Source organism: Oryzias latipes, chromosome 4 (assembly GCF_002234675.1).
Source record: "Oryzias latipes chromosome 4, ASM223467v1".
In the NCBI taxonomy this organism is placed as follows: Eukaryota; Metazoa; Chordata; class Actinopteri; order Beloniformes; family Adrianichthyidae; genus Oryzias; species Oryzias latipes.
Window position 1 is genome coordinate 21,392,691 of NC_019862.2, and position 14,534 is coordinate 21,407,224.

Consider the following 14,534-nt stretch of genomic DNA (forward strand, 5'->3'; position numbering starts at 1 on the left):
CACTTGAATGCAGCACAACTACCCCCAAAGTGAACGTGGATTAATCCGGAGAGCCTCGAGGCGCGCGCAACAGTTTGAATTTCTCTTCATCTGGCAGGTAAGCCAGTGTTTTTGTTTTTTTTAAATATTGGATAAATTACATGTAAATATTTAAACTGATAAAACTTTATAAAGAAGCTAACCTCGTGATTTCAAGCCACTATCTCTGTGTTTGAAACGTGACGTAAGAGCATGTCTACCTTACTCCAATAATTTCAGTTATTTCATGTATACATTTTCAAAGTTTGTAATGAAAATCTACAAACATTGTTTTTACTTACCAGGAGTGGGGCACCTGTAAAACAAGCATGTAGCCTAAATGATAAAGTCTGTTGTTCTGTGCTCGTTTGACTGAGCGCACGTCTTTCTGGGAAAATCAAAGAAAGGCGTTTATTTAAAATAATGATGACGTACTTCCGTTTTTTTACCGCTTTAGATCAATAATGGTGAAGAAGACATTCCAGACGAATCCGTGAAGTCACAGGAGAGTAAGCTAAAGTAAGTTAAATCCTCCAAGTGGACATGTTATTTACTTAAATGAAGAGTTTAACTGCCTTTTCCCCATTTTCTTTTCTTTCGCCGTTTTTATTTTATTTTTATTTATTTATTTATTTTCAAATATGATAGAGACAACAATACCACACAACAGTGAATGTAACTGTTTGAAAATTAAAACATATTTTTGTGAATAACTGTGTTGAATTTGAAATTGCCTATTTATTTATTTTTTCCTTTTCTTTTACACTGCAATGTTTTTCATGCTAATGCAAATTGTAGGTGCGAATATTATTTATAAAGAAGAAATACACACAGTAATTGCCAATTAAAACATTGCTTTTGTCATTCTTTGTCTAAACAAATTAGATTTTTTTATGGCAATTTCAATTTTTTTTTTCTTTAATTTCTTTTTTGTTGTTCTTGTTTATGTAACTAAAATATAAAGTTGTGAATAATTTATTGTCATGTTCATAAATGAGGATAATTGATTAATTTCAAGCATTACAGTCAAAGCGATAAAGAATTCACAGAAATTTATCAAACTCATTACAGAAATGATTAAATAAGTAAAATTTATTTTGTATTTCATCAAAGTCGTTTTGCTTTTTATTTTCATTTGAGCTTTTATTGTGAATTTTCTTGCAGTTACAAACCCTGAAGAAGTCCTGCACCGTTACCAAACTCTGCTGAAGGAATTTGGATGGACAAAAAGCACGACCCTCAGGCCAATAATGTGTTTTTTGGAATGCTCCTTTGTACTGTTTTGTACGTAAAACATATTTCATTGTGATGACACTTTGTATGCTGCAGACATGTATCATATTAAAGATTGTTGTTTTCACTGCTGTCTTGTTTCTCTTTAAACTAGCCTCATGTTACAAGAAGTAGGAATATGTTTTTACAATGTAGTTACTTTACCCTTACCAACAGGTTAGCATTGTCTCATGTGGTGAGGTCAGAAGACCAAGTGTGTATGTACACTGTACGGGATGGTAATACGTGTACATACCCAGCATTTACTACTGAAAGTACCGCGGAAATAGAGCTGACTTTCTTTTACAGTTACAGTTTCAGTGTACTTAAGGGGTAAGTACCAAGTACTATTCAAGTGAACATACCCGGTATTTAGTAATGAAAGTACCATGTAGTTGAGTGGAAATAGGGCTGACTTTCTTTTACAGTTACAGTTTCAGTGTACTTAAGGGGTAGTTTCTGTGGTAAATTGATGGTAAATACCGTGAAACATGCAGCGAGTGCAGACCTAAAGGTCAAGGTACTTTATTTGTACTTACCTTGTTCTTACATGTGGTAAGTACCATAAAAGACACCTTTGCACAAAATGTAAATACCCAGTAGGCATATTATAAATACCCAGTATGTACCACATAGGTATGAACCAAATAGTACCATATAAATACACAGTAAGTACCATGTAAGTACAGAGTAGACACAAAAAGTACCATGTAAGTACCCAGTAAAGTCCCATAGAAAGTACCATGTAAACACACTGTAAGTACCCAGTAAATTCCATAAAAAGTACCATGTAAGTACCCAGTAGTTACACTATAAGTACCATGTAAATACCACTTAAGAACACTGTAAGTACTGTACTGTAAAAGAAAGCGTTACCCAAATTTGAACCGGAAAGAATCACCATGCACCATACATGTGTCATCTTATGTCACATGTATAGACAGTAAATGACAACTATAACAAATTGAATAATTTAAACCAGTTAAATGAAATGTTTCAAAGATTTTTGAAAAATGTGATCTTTTTAAAGAAACTCAACTAATAAATGAATAATACTTATTTGAATTTTTTTTTTAAATAATTCCATGATCAGCTACTGATGGCTTTTTTAAAGATGGGAGAAAAAGAACAATCCTAAAACCTTTGAGGACTGCTGCTGTTGTCCATTAAATGATCTCGCTGACTAACCTGTTTCTGGAATTAGACTGGGAGTGTTAAATTTGGTTGTAAAGTAGGACAGTTTTACCTGCTATAGTGGAGGTTTTTATTTTATTTTGAAAGTTTTTCCCAAACTTCCTGCATCGTCCCTGCTCTCGTTTGTTGTCTAAGCTCTGCGTGTCGGTTGGAGCTTCACCTCTCAAACCTCTGCATGGTGAGGGCCAGGGTTTTGTTGAGTTCCTCTATGATCCGGCTGGGCGGGTGGAGGGGCAGCTGTCGGTACTGCAGCGAGGGCCCCCCCACAGGTGCATGGCTGGAAGGGGCGGGGCACTTCTGGAAGGCCAGCGGGGACGGCTCCATGGGCCCCACAGGGACAGAGATCAGGAGCTTCTTCGATGGTTGAGGAGGAGATAGCTTGATGGACAAGCACGGTAACCTGATGGGGGCGCCGTCTGGACAGGACAGAGAAATAAAACGCTGACGGATCAGACGGCGAGGGATCTCCAGTGTGATCTGGGGGCGAGAAGCGCACCTGTGAAGTGATTAGGAAGCCTGTTGAAGGGTTTGGGTGGCAGAGCAGGGGGCTGTTTGTGAACGGATGGAGGTCTGAAGAGCGGCGACTCCGCGCTGTCTGACGGACACGCTGCTGACGTCTTTGTGGGCGGGGCCTGGCAGAAGTCCTGCTGACACGTGGCATCGCTCGGCATCTGAACATCCGGAGATCCTGACGGGAAGAAAATGAGGAAACACTTGGGGAAAATAATTCAGAAAATCTGCACCAAACAGGAGGCGTGTTTGAGTCTTAGAAGTTGATGAATGCTTTGTGGCTTTTGTCAACAAGGTCGGCGGAGCCGCCATTAATATGGTTTTCATTCCAAATGTGAAGGTTTAAAAAAGCTGTGATTGACAAGGTCTCCATCCATCCATCCATCTTCCTCCGCTTATCCGGGACCGGGTCGCGGTGGCAGCAGTCTAAGCAGAGATGCCCAGACTTCCCTCGCCCCAGCCACTTCCTCCAGCTCCTCTGGGGGAACCCCGAGGCGTTCCCAGGCCAGCCGAGAGACATAGTCTCTCCAGCGTGGCCTGGGTCTTCCCCGGGGCCTCCGCCCAGTGGGACATGCCCGTAACACCTCTCCAGGGAGGCGTCCAGGAGGCATCCGGACTAGATGCCCGAGCCACCTCAACTGGCTCCGTTCGATGTGGAGGAGAAGCGGTTCTACTCCGAGCTCTCCGCGGGTGACCGAGCTTCTCACCCTATCTCTAAGGGAGCGCCCCGCCACCCTACGGAGGAAGCTCATTTCAGCCGCTTGTATTCGGGACCTCGTTCTTTCGGTCATGACCCATAGCTCATGACCATAGGTGAGTACTGGAACGTAGATCGACCGGTAAATTGAGAGCTTTGCTTTTCGGCTCAGCTCTCTCTTCACCACAACGGACCGATACAGCAACCGCATAACTACGGACACCGCTCCGATCCGCCTGTCAATCTCACGCTCCGGTCTTCCCTCACTCGTGAATAAGACCCAGATATTTAAACTCCTCCACCTGGGGTAAGGCAAGCTACCTTTCTCCGGTCAAGAACCATGGCCTCGGATTTAGCGGCGCTGACCCTCATCCCAGCCGCTTCACACTCGGCCGCAAACCGCCCCAATGCATGCTGGAAGTCCTGGCTCGATGAAGCCAACAGGACAACATAATCTGCAAAAAGCAGAGAGGAAATTCTGTGGTCCCCAAACCAGATCCCCTCCAGCCCCTGGCTGCGCCTAGAAATTCTGTCCATAAAAACTATGAACAGAATCGGTGATAAAGGGCAGCCCTGCCGGAGTCCAACGTGGACCGGGAACAGGTCTGACTTACTACCGGCTATGCGAATCAAGCTCCTACTCTGGTCATACAGAGACCGGACAGCCCTTAGTAAGGCCCCCCGGACCCCATACTCTCAGAGCACCCCCCACAGGATACCACGGGGGACGCGGTCGAACGCCTTCTCCAAATCCACAAAACACATATGGACTGGATGAGCGAACTCCCAAAATCTCTCCAGCACCCTAGATAGGGTGTAGAGCTGGTCCACTGTTCCACGACCAGGACGGAAACCGCACTGTTGTTCCTGAATCCGAGGTTCGACGATCGGGCGACTATCGACTTGACAACGTCTGTCAAATGTCCGATAGTGTGAGACTGTCTATTTCCCCTTTAAAAGCTGCCAAAGACCCCCCTGTCTTTAGTGTCTTTGTTTGTGGTGCTGAAGTGGGCAATAATAACCCCATGGGATCAAGGAATTCAAATATTTTTCTAAACGTTTGCGCAAAAAAAATAAATCCAAACCTCAAAAATCTGCTTTAAAGATCCATTTTTAGAGCAAACTGTAAAGTAGTAAAAAGAATGAAGAAAAAAAGGCTCAAACTACTGAAGATGGAAGCTTTGCTGCCTACCTCCAGCTGCTGTGGCTCCATCCATCTGCTCACCACCATCACATTCTGAAGAGGCGGGGCCAAGTGGCGGGGAGCGCCCTTTCTCCATCTTCATCTCCTCCTGCAAACTTGATGGAGCGCCGTCTGGAGAGAAGGAAGAACAGAGAAAACAACAGAAATGTTTTTTAAAAATGATAGTTTTTAATTAGGAAACAACAACAAAACAACACTAAGATTCATCTTTTAGTGTTAAAAGAGGTCTTTTTGGTTTAAGCCAAATGAGTGTAGAGCAAAACAGTGAAAACCATCTTTCCTCCTCTTCCAGTGCAGATATTTGCAGACTACCATTCAATCCACATTTGTTATGTTTTCCACATCTTACAAAGAATTTCTGCTACAAAACGTGAAAAATGGATCAAAAAGTAACATTATTTGAACAGTTTGTGTTTTCTTTTTCAGTATCAAATTATCAAAGCTATTCATAAATGTATTTAGTAGTTCAGTTTGAACTCTTTTCTACATTTGTACTCAAATCATACATAGATTAAAGGCAAAATCCTTTATTTTTTATTTCTGGGAAGAGAAAAGACAAACAGACTGAACTGTCTTCTAACCTCCTAAAGAGCCTAGCTACTTTTTTGCCTTTATTTTAATTTCTTTAGAGCAAGTTTAAAAACTTTCAAACAGTTTCTCTGAAGGTTTTCAGCTTTTACTTTGAAACCTCCCTTCACTTGGTTTCATGTAAGGACTCAAGTCAGAAGTACGGAGGCCCTGAAGTCCAAATCCCATCCAAAAATCCCATTTAAAAGAGAAAAATGAATAGTAAAAAACAAAATTATATTTTAGAATTCAAAACAAAATTCCACTAATATAAACCATAGGTATATTAGCAGTCAGTGGGAGCTCTGCTCAGCATCTTTGTGCTGTGAGGCCTCACCTTTGTCAAAAACCTCCTTCAGGAGGCCTTTCTTGATGAGCTCCTCTCGGCTCTGACGGGTGGACATCTTTCTCTCCAGAACTGCGAGAACGCCCCAGAAAACAAAAGAAGACGTTATCCCACATTCCAGTATTAAGTACAAGTGATTCTATAACCTTTCAGAGTTGGAGCGCTTCTTCATAAACCTAAAATCAACAGGAGGATTTCTGCTTTTATCAGATTTTCATCCGTCTGGTCTGAAAGACTTGAAACAAAAGGTCAGAATCCATTCCTGCTCTGGTGATTGACTGACGGACGGCTGGCGGTTCTCCCGCTGGAACACGCTCTGCAATATGTGCTCGCTTTTTAGCAGAAGGAGGCTTCAGCAGGACGTGAATAAATAGACAATAAAAGGCGCCACAGCTGGGCTGACAGCTTGGCGCCAGGAAGCCTCTCTGCGCCTCGCTGATGCGCGTTTTGCGCCTCCTGGTGAGAACAGGATTTAGAGGAATGGTTTATCCAGCAGGAGGGAGGTGTTGCTGTTCTGTTGATCGCCTTTGATGAGTGTCTCCCTGGTAAAAAGGTGATCCAGTCATCATCAACCACCACACATTCAAATCCTTAGCGAAGCAAACATTCTATTGTTTTGGGAATTCAGGAGTCCTGCACCTCCCAGTTTCTCCGAAAAAGCTTTATCAAATAAACTACAAAGATCTGTGCACTGAGACATAAGACGCATTAAGCAAAACAAAAGCAGTTAAATAATTTGACATGACTACACTACCCAGAATGCCTCAAGGGGACCAAGTGGAAAGCTGATTGTTTAGAGGTGTTGATGGGAAGTTTTGTTTTTGTGAACTGCGTTTTTATGCTGATTTGTCAGCCTGTGTGCAACACACAGTTGGTGTATCATCTGCACTATAATCAATGATCGATTTTCAAACTGATGTCCTTGATAAGGCGCATTAAGTGAGAGAAAAAAAGTGTCTGAGATTTGTCCGTCAGGCTTCATTTTTGAACAGACTGCAGACTCCGTCACAACAAATGTTACTGGGACTTCGCTAACTCCCAACACAGTCCCACACCACTAGACGTTAGCTTAGCCGCATTCGCGTTCTCACAACAACACCCAACCAAACATTTTGACAGAGCGCCGTGTGGCTCCAAAAACCCTTTAACATCAGTAAGTACAGCCAGATTTCATCCATATATAATGTGTTTTTGAGAAAAATATAAATCTTGTTAGTCAAACTTTGTTGACAATAACTAAATATTGTTCAACTGTAACATAAAATACAAAACTCTCACTTCTTTACTTATGTTGATTATGTTGAACACTGCATTGTTAATACAAATAATAACAGGGTTTTTGTTGTCGTTGTTTTGACATTTTCTGGTTGGTGGTGTAGCTACTTTGTGATGATCAAGAACTCATCAAAGTCCACCTTGGGTAACCCTTGTGCTATCTTAGGCACTTTAATATTGGGATCTGGGTCATCTAGACCCACTAGACAGTGCTCTGAACCTTTTTTCTTCAATGATTTGTGAACCTCACTGGTGTCCATGGATTACATGAAATCTTTCCACCTTTATCCACCTTTGTCATGGTAGGAGAACACGTCAATGTAAGGGTGGGGTCATCTGAGATAGCACAAGGGTTAAAAGCAGGTTCAAAAAGCCTGTTGTCATTTACCAGTGGCACTAAAACCTCTAGAGGACTTTTTGAGCTCTTCTTCATTTACTAGTGTTTACTTGCACATGTGCGCCACCTTCAGTTGGAAGAGTCTTGGTGCCAAATGTGGAAGTCTTGCTCCAGACTTTTTCTTCAACAGCTCAATTCTAATTTATGACCGACTTGGTATAATAGAATTCCATCTGGGCACAAACCGCAATTATTAACGGCCAGAACCTCCATGTAGTAATAAGGACGTCATTCATTCGCCACCACTAACTCGGACTCCCTGATTGGTCAAAGTTCAACCTTATTTGACATTCAGCACATGGTCAATGGCTGCGCCTTTTGTACATAGAGCCCAAAAACGACCGTAGAAACTTGCAAAGCGACGCATGAACGCAAGAGTTTTGAACACAGATGCCCAAAAGGCACATTTAAAATGCGTAATTATCGCTTAAGACAAAAACTGTCGACTTTTGTGAAACCTAAAGGATCCAGATGGCGCCTTATGGTCCTAAGATACAATACTGCCTGATGGGATCCTCAGAAATACCATTAGTGATGATGATAAGAAAAGAAAGCATGAAGCTGGACTGAATCCCACTGATCATAGTCTGATCTGATTATTCCCAATATTCACATTATGTCTGTTAACCTGATGATGTCATCACAGAAACATATGGAAGTAAATGTTTAAAACCTCAATTGTGCCTCAGATTTGTTCTTAACTAAGAAGAAATAATTGGAGGAAAAAAAACAGAATAAAATCAAAACCTTTGATGAAAGGTTTATAAAAAAAAAGGACAGTTATATCATCGAATTATGCAAATTAGTTCATCCTGACCCCTTTTAGAGGACTTAATGTTCCTGTTCTGGAACATGTTGAACACCGGGAATGGATAAAACTGTAAATAAATGGGAGGATTTTGCAGCTGAGCTGCTGCAGCACAGAGACATTTGGGCCTTTAGCTGTCAAATCTGAGACCGCCGCGGTCTCCTCTTACCCGCAGACGTCTGCTTAAACTTCTCGCTCTTCTTCTTCCTCCACTTCCAGGGTTTGAACAGGCGTCCCAAGTTGGCGAACTTGCTCCTCCGGCGGATGGGAGGCGTGTGGGTGCCCGGCACCAGCGAATCGGAGCGCATCGCTGCCAAACGCTCCACCTCTTCAGCTGGAAGAAGACAGAAGGGCGAGTTTACTGCCTTGCATGTGCAACAAGCCCTCTAATGGTGGAAACTATCTTCGTGTTTGGTTTCAAACCGGAAGTTGCGACAGTTTGATAAAAGAGATATTTTCCAGGCCGATGACTGGCACCATTGGAATTTAAATCAAACAAAAACATCTGTTCAGATTGACTAAATGTGTATTTATTTTACTTTTAGCAATAAATGGAAAGTACAAACAAGCTTTGGAGTCTGGGAAAATAATGAGTGAGTTTCTACCCTGATGGATCTTTTTTATCCACAACAAAAATGGCAAAAAGAGAAGATTGTTTGGATTACAACAAAAGATTTTCACACTTTTGCAAAACAAAAGCAGCAAAGTATGAAATATTAAAAGGGTTTTCTCCTGCTGTATTGTGTTTATCTATCAGACGGTTCCTCTGTGATGAAGCGGACGCTGTCAAAGACGCTAAAACAAAGCGGGTTTGAGGCAGAGGAAAAGCGCAGGCGTGTGTGGATGTTTGTGTATGTGCATACGTTCATTCTCATGTTGGTTTTGTTTGAAGGAAGATGTCACTTCAAATCTGCAGCAGAGGCCTCGCAGCAACAACAACAACAACAACGATGCTGTGCATTCTTCTCCTCATCCTCCTCCTTTGGTTGACACAATCAGAGCGTCAGCTCAGCCTCACACAGCTGGGACACACTCTCCCCATGTGACCCCCATGTCGCCAATGCCTCAAAACAACCACAGTTGATACAGCAACAGCATCAGCGCTCAGATGCTTTGCTCACTTTTAGCACAACATACTGTGGAAATATTTAGCAGCTCGTTTTAGACTGAGACTTTAACCCTTGTGCTATCCTGTGACCCCACCCTTACATCAACGTGTTCTTCCTACCATTACAAAGATTTCATGTAATCCATGTACACCAGTGAGGTTCACAAATCATTGAAGAAAAAAGGTTCATTGAAGAAAAAAGGTTCAGAGCACTGTCTAGTGGGTCTAGATGACCCAACTCCCAATGTTAAAGTGCCTAGGATAGCACAAGGGTTACAAGAGGGAAAATACAGACATCCTTCATTAAATTACAAAACGAATTTTGTATAATTGTTGCTTTGTCAAAATGTCTTAAAGTAGTCAATTAACTGCACTTTTCAAAAATAAAAGCATGAGTAAAAAAAACCCCAGAAAGGATTATGATTGGTTCCTTTGACATCCTGCTCAATAACTTAGTTGGTGATCTGCAGGACCGACAGACAGAAAACTAGCGTTCAATTCCCAGGTGGCACGATGAGCTTCATTCTGTGTAGGTCCCAGGTCAAGAGGGAGGTCCTAGCAATAAGGGGGCCCAAATCTGAGTCTCCCTATCCCTGACCCTATGCCGGTCCCCAACCTGGATTAAAAAAAACAAACCTCTAGCGCAAAAAAAAACAACCCCACCTGTCAGAATCAGGAGATGACTTTGAAATTGCAAAAATTGGACCTGAGACCACACATTTTCTTGATGGAAACACATCAATCTAGAGAAAACTGATTTATCGAAAAAGTTTTGCACTTGGAGGAGGTTGTTTTTGATTCATATCGAAATGGACATATTTCACAAAACTGCAATGGAAACCCTTTTTTCTTGTGTTTTTTTGCCAGGCCACAGACTTCCCGGAGCCCGTCCGGCATAGCTGGAGCGATCGTGCTCGCTGCGCCGGATCCCAGCATAGCAGCTCGCCATGCGGGCGGGGCAGCGGAGCTTGTCAGCGGCTGCAGGATGACCAGGCGGCAACATCCTCTGTGTCTTCCATGAATTGTAATGAGATGTACACAGACAGAAATGTATCTGCTCCTTGCTCACATCCATGCTTTTGAATGACTTATCGCGTGAATTGGTTTATGTTTATTTCCATAATCATGATTTAATAGAAACAATGTAATTACAAAAATGGGTTTATTCAATATTTCTAGAATTTCAATGAAGCTTTGCGCAGATGTGGAATGGAAACACAGTTAATAAAAGGTGATTCGCTGTGGCAACGATATGTTGAAAGGTGAACATCAACATTAGTTACTTTGTCATTTTGAAAATTGGGACTATTCATTTAACTTATTATCAATTGTAATTTTAAGGAAAAAAATGTTAAAGCGGTAATTTAATTGGGACATTTTCAAAATAAAAGCACAATTTCTTTATAGCTGAAACTTAAAAAGAGGAGAAATAAAGACATTAAATAAAAACAAAAATGGTGTATGATTGGTTGATTTGTCAAGTTTTAAAAGTGGAACTAGTTATTTAACATATCAATTCTATTTTGAAGAAAAATGTCTTACAGTTTTTCTCCATTGGTTTGGCTCATTTCTTGAAACAGAAATTATATTCTGAAAATTCTAAGATCATTTGGCAAAACAGTCTCACAGTTTAGCACAACACTATAGCTCACTTGCAAAATCTAATATATCTCCCAAAACTGTTCACTTATGCTTCAAAACTAAATTCCTTTCCCATGTAAAGAGTCAGTGCCACCAAAATGGCAAAGATCCTTTTCAATTGCTTTGGCTCATTTTTTGAAGCAGACCGGACATTCTCAACACTCTTGATGCTTTTGCCAAAATAATGTGGATGGTTCGGCACAACACCATGGTTCACCTGCAAAAGCTCATATCTGTGTTTGTCACTATAGCAAAGGACATTTGAAATGTCCCTCATGTCCACCTTTCAGTCTTAGCTCAGTCCTTCATTGACAATGGTAACTGTTCTGTTTTTGTATAGCTAACAGAATCCAATTTTGTATAAAACTGAGAAAAAGAAAATGGATTTTAGTGTAAGAGTAGCCTATTGGGTTTAACAGCACACACTGCACTCATACTGCCAAGGAAATTCTAACCACTATCATTCACACACATAAAGTAACTTTCATACATCAGAGTAAAAAGAAAATGTATACAGCATAATATACTCGACTCATTTTGGAGCGAACAACCATTAGACTGAGAATCAACATTCAGTTTAGATCAACTGATTGGAAATTGTGCTAAATGTAGGCTACCTGTACTTAATCATTTGCAAAGAGGTACTGAGACATTGAGACATTTGCGATTTGATGAAATTAATGAAAAAAATCCATTCTGTTGTGAACAATTTTGCCAAGTGGTTTGGAGGTTTGTCCATGTTGTTTTGAGAATGTAATTTCTGTTTCAGGAAACCAATGGAGAAAAACCTGTAAAGCAGTCATTTGATTGTGGTGTTTTCAAAATAAAAGCATTATTTGATGATCCAAAAAGAAACGAGGAGAGGTCACGTGACAGCGAAGGAAAACAACCGGAGAGCTACGGATCCGGAGCGTGCGGCTGTCATCGCAGCGCGAGGCTGCTGCGGTACCCGCGCTGTTAAAACACAAACCAGGGGAGCTATTCTCCTTCACCTGCTGCGTCTGTGCGCTCACCGTCCAGCTGCTCGGCTCTCCGACAGTTGCTGCAGATGTGTTTGATCTCTTTCCCGAGCTGACAGTGGATGCTGGTGCTGAGCGGCGTGTTCTTCCTGTTGTGAGCGGGAGCCTCGCGGGGCTGCTGTCCGCGAGGCTTCCTCCTGGACAGACACAGGGCTCTCCTTCTCTTTTTGGGCTTCTCCTCCTCGCAGCAGCAGGAGGTGTCGGTCCACGCTCCGGAGAATACCCCGCCCCCTCCACGGCCCGTCATGTTCGCCCGGGACCCGAGTGCCGGGCTCCTGCTCCACAGAGGAGCGAGATTTAACGGTCTGCGGCTCCGGCCGCCGAGCTGAACGACCGTTACAAAAAAACACTTCCGGGCAGATCTTACAAAACAAAAGCCTCCAAACGCTCAATCGAAACCATCCAAAAAGTTCAAATTTAAGCCATAAAAATAACATTTTGAATATAACAAGTACTGGTAAATAAATTAAGAACTTTACATTTAAATTTTAAACTTGTAAACGTTCTAGCCATTTCTAAGAAAATAATGACAAAGTATAATTTAGAAGAATAAAGAAATAAAAGAGACCTGAATGAAAAAAAAACTTGAAAAATAATTATTAGACAACTTTGTGAAAGTAAATATAAAAAGTTATTTAAAAAAACATCAAATTTGTGTTAGTTTGGTAAACTAGCAGCCCGGATCCAGTGCAGAAGCATGTAAGATGAGTCAATAAATCTACAAGCTCGTCCATTTAGACACATTTTTACCTTGATAATAACTGAGAAAGAGAAACGGATATTTTGTGTCCCGTAAATAGAACATATTTTAATAGTCTCTCTAAAATAACTGTAAAGTGTTTTGGCCAAAATATTCAAGTCATAATCAGTTTAGTAAAAACGCCACATTTGAGCGAAAGCCAAATAATTTAAATTTATTGGCTTTATTTTGGAGAAGTACTGAACTTTTTGAGTTTCCGGCTATAGCGGGACTGTCACTGAAAACAATGAGCCATTTCAGTGAGCCAATCACAGTGCAGGGATGTGGGCCTGACCAGCACCTTTAGCCAATCAAATTCGAAAAAAAGGCATATGTTCGGTATTTTTTTATTTGGGAGGAGAAACAAAAATCTTGGAAAACTAGTCATAACTTCAAACTAAAACAAGTTCTACACAAACGAGTTTCTTAAAACACTGTTACAGTACATAAATAAAACCAAAAGTTTACATGTATTCAAAAAAAACTACAAGAAGTCACTAATATTACTGTATAAGGCCAGAAACGATTAATTAAACAAAAATGTCACTTTAGCGCAGGTGCCTTGCAGAATTGTACCGTGAATGTTTTGTAGCCATCTGCAAATAGTAATACGCATCTTGAATAGGCACATCATCAGGTTTTGTAAAAAGGGGTGGAAGCAGACAAGATTTCTCTTCAACCCACTCCTTTTCAAGCACATTGCACTGTTTTGTGTCTTTTAAACCACTGTGTTGATTTTTCGTTTGTTTTGAAAAAAAAATCAAGAATTGTATTTAAATCAGGTAATAACCAAAATTTGCATTTTCCTTTTTTATATTTAACACGTGTTTAAACGTCTAATATATCTCCCAAAACTGTTCACTTATGCTTCAAAACTAAATTCCTTTCCCATGTAAAGAGTCAGTGCCACCAAAATGGCAAAGATCCTTTTCAATTGCTTTGGCTCATTTCTTGAAGCAGACCGGACGTTCTCAACACTCTTGATGCTTTTGCCAAAATAATGTGGATGGTTCGGCACAACACCATGGTTCACCTGCAAAAGCTCATATCTGTGTTTGTCACTATAGCAAAGGACATTTGAAATGTCCCTCATGTCCACCTTTCAGTCTTAGCTCAGTCCTTCATTGACAATGGTAACTGTCCTGTTTTTGTATAGCTAAGAGAATACAATTTTGTATAAAACTGAGAAAAAGAAAATAGATTTTAGTGTAAGAGTAGCCTCTTAGGTTTAACAGCACACACTGCACTCATACTGCCAAGGAAATTCTAACCACTATCATTCACACACATAAAGTAACTTTCATAAATCAGAGTAAAAAGAAAATGTAATTTTTTTATTTGGGAGGAGAAACAAAAAATCTTTCTTTTATATTTACAGTAACTCGTGTTTAAACGTTTAACAGTTAGCTCTTAAGATGCTGTTACACATGCTCTCCTGCAGATGGAGCCAAATAACAAAAAACAAAGATGGATGGAGAGAAAAATCTCACATTTGAGGAAAATATTTGAATTTTAAAAATAAACTTATGTTTAAGTGGTAATACAAATTAAAAAGATGTAATTTGCAAAAAACAAAAAAAATAGACTTTAAAAAATGTAATAGAAAAATCCTGTAAGCAGTCCTGAACCGATGCAGAAACATACAAGAGGTATTGTAGAGGTATCCAAGGTGGCACACAGAGTGAGTTAAGGGCATGTTTTGGCTGCTTTTCCAGTGAAAAAAGATGGAGGTTTGAAGA

At 40.7% G+C, this 14,534-nt stretch overlaps 1 protein-coding gene across 3 annotated transcripts in view; it reads right to left on the reverse strand.

Annotated features, from left to right (window-relative positions):
• The window catches only part of LOC101165469 (phosphatase and actin regulator 1), a 43,201-nt gene that overhangs the window by 7,151 nt on the left and 21,516 nt on the right, over positions 1–14,534 (reverse strand). Inside the window, exons 1-6 of one of the 3 annotated variants that reach the window (XM_023954391.1) lie at positions 12,030–12,384; positions 8,458–8,622; positions 5,800–5,880; positions 4,884–5,006; positions 2,981–3,172; positions 2,645–2,900 (exon numbers count right to left, since the gene is read on the reverse strand). In XM_023954391.1, coding sequence (XP_023810159.1) covers positions 2,645–2,900; positions 2,981–3,172; positions 4,884–5,006; positions 5,800–5,880; positions 8,458–8,622; positions 12,030–12,303 — 1,091 coding nt within the window. In that variant the 5' untranslated portion in view covers positions 12,304–12,384. Of the gene's footprint in view, positions 1–2,644; positions 2,901–2,980; positions 3,173–4,883; positions 5,007–5,799; positions 5,881–8,457; positions 8,623–12,029; positions 12,385–14,534 lie in introns of those variants that run through there. The other 2 variants (XM_023954392.1, XM_023954393.1) reach the window with 2 other exon arrangements.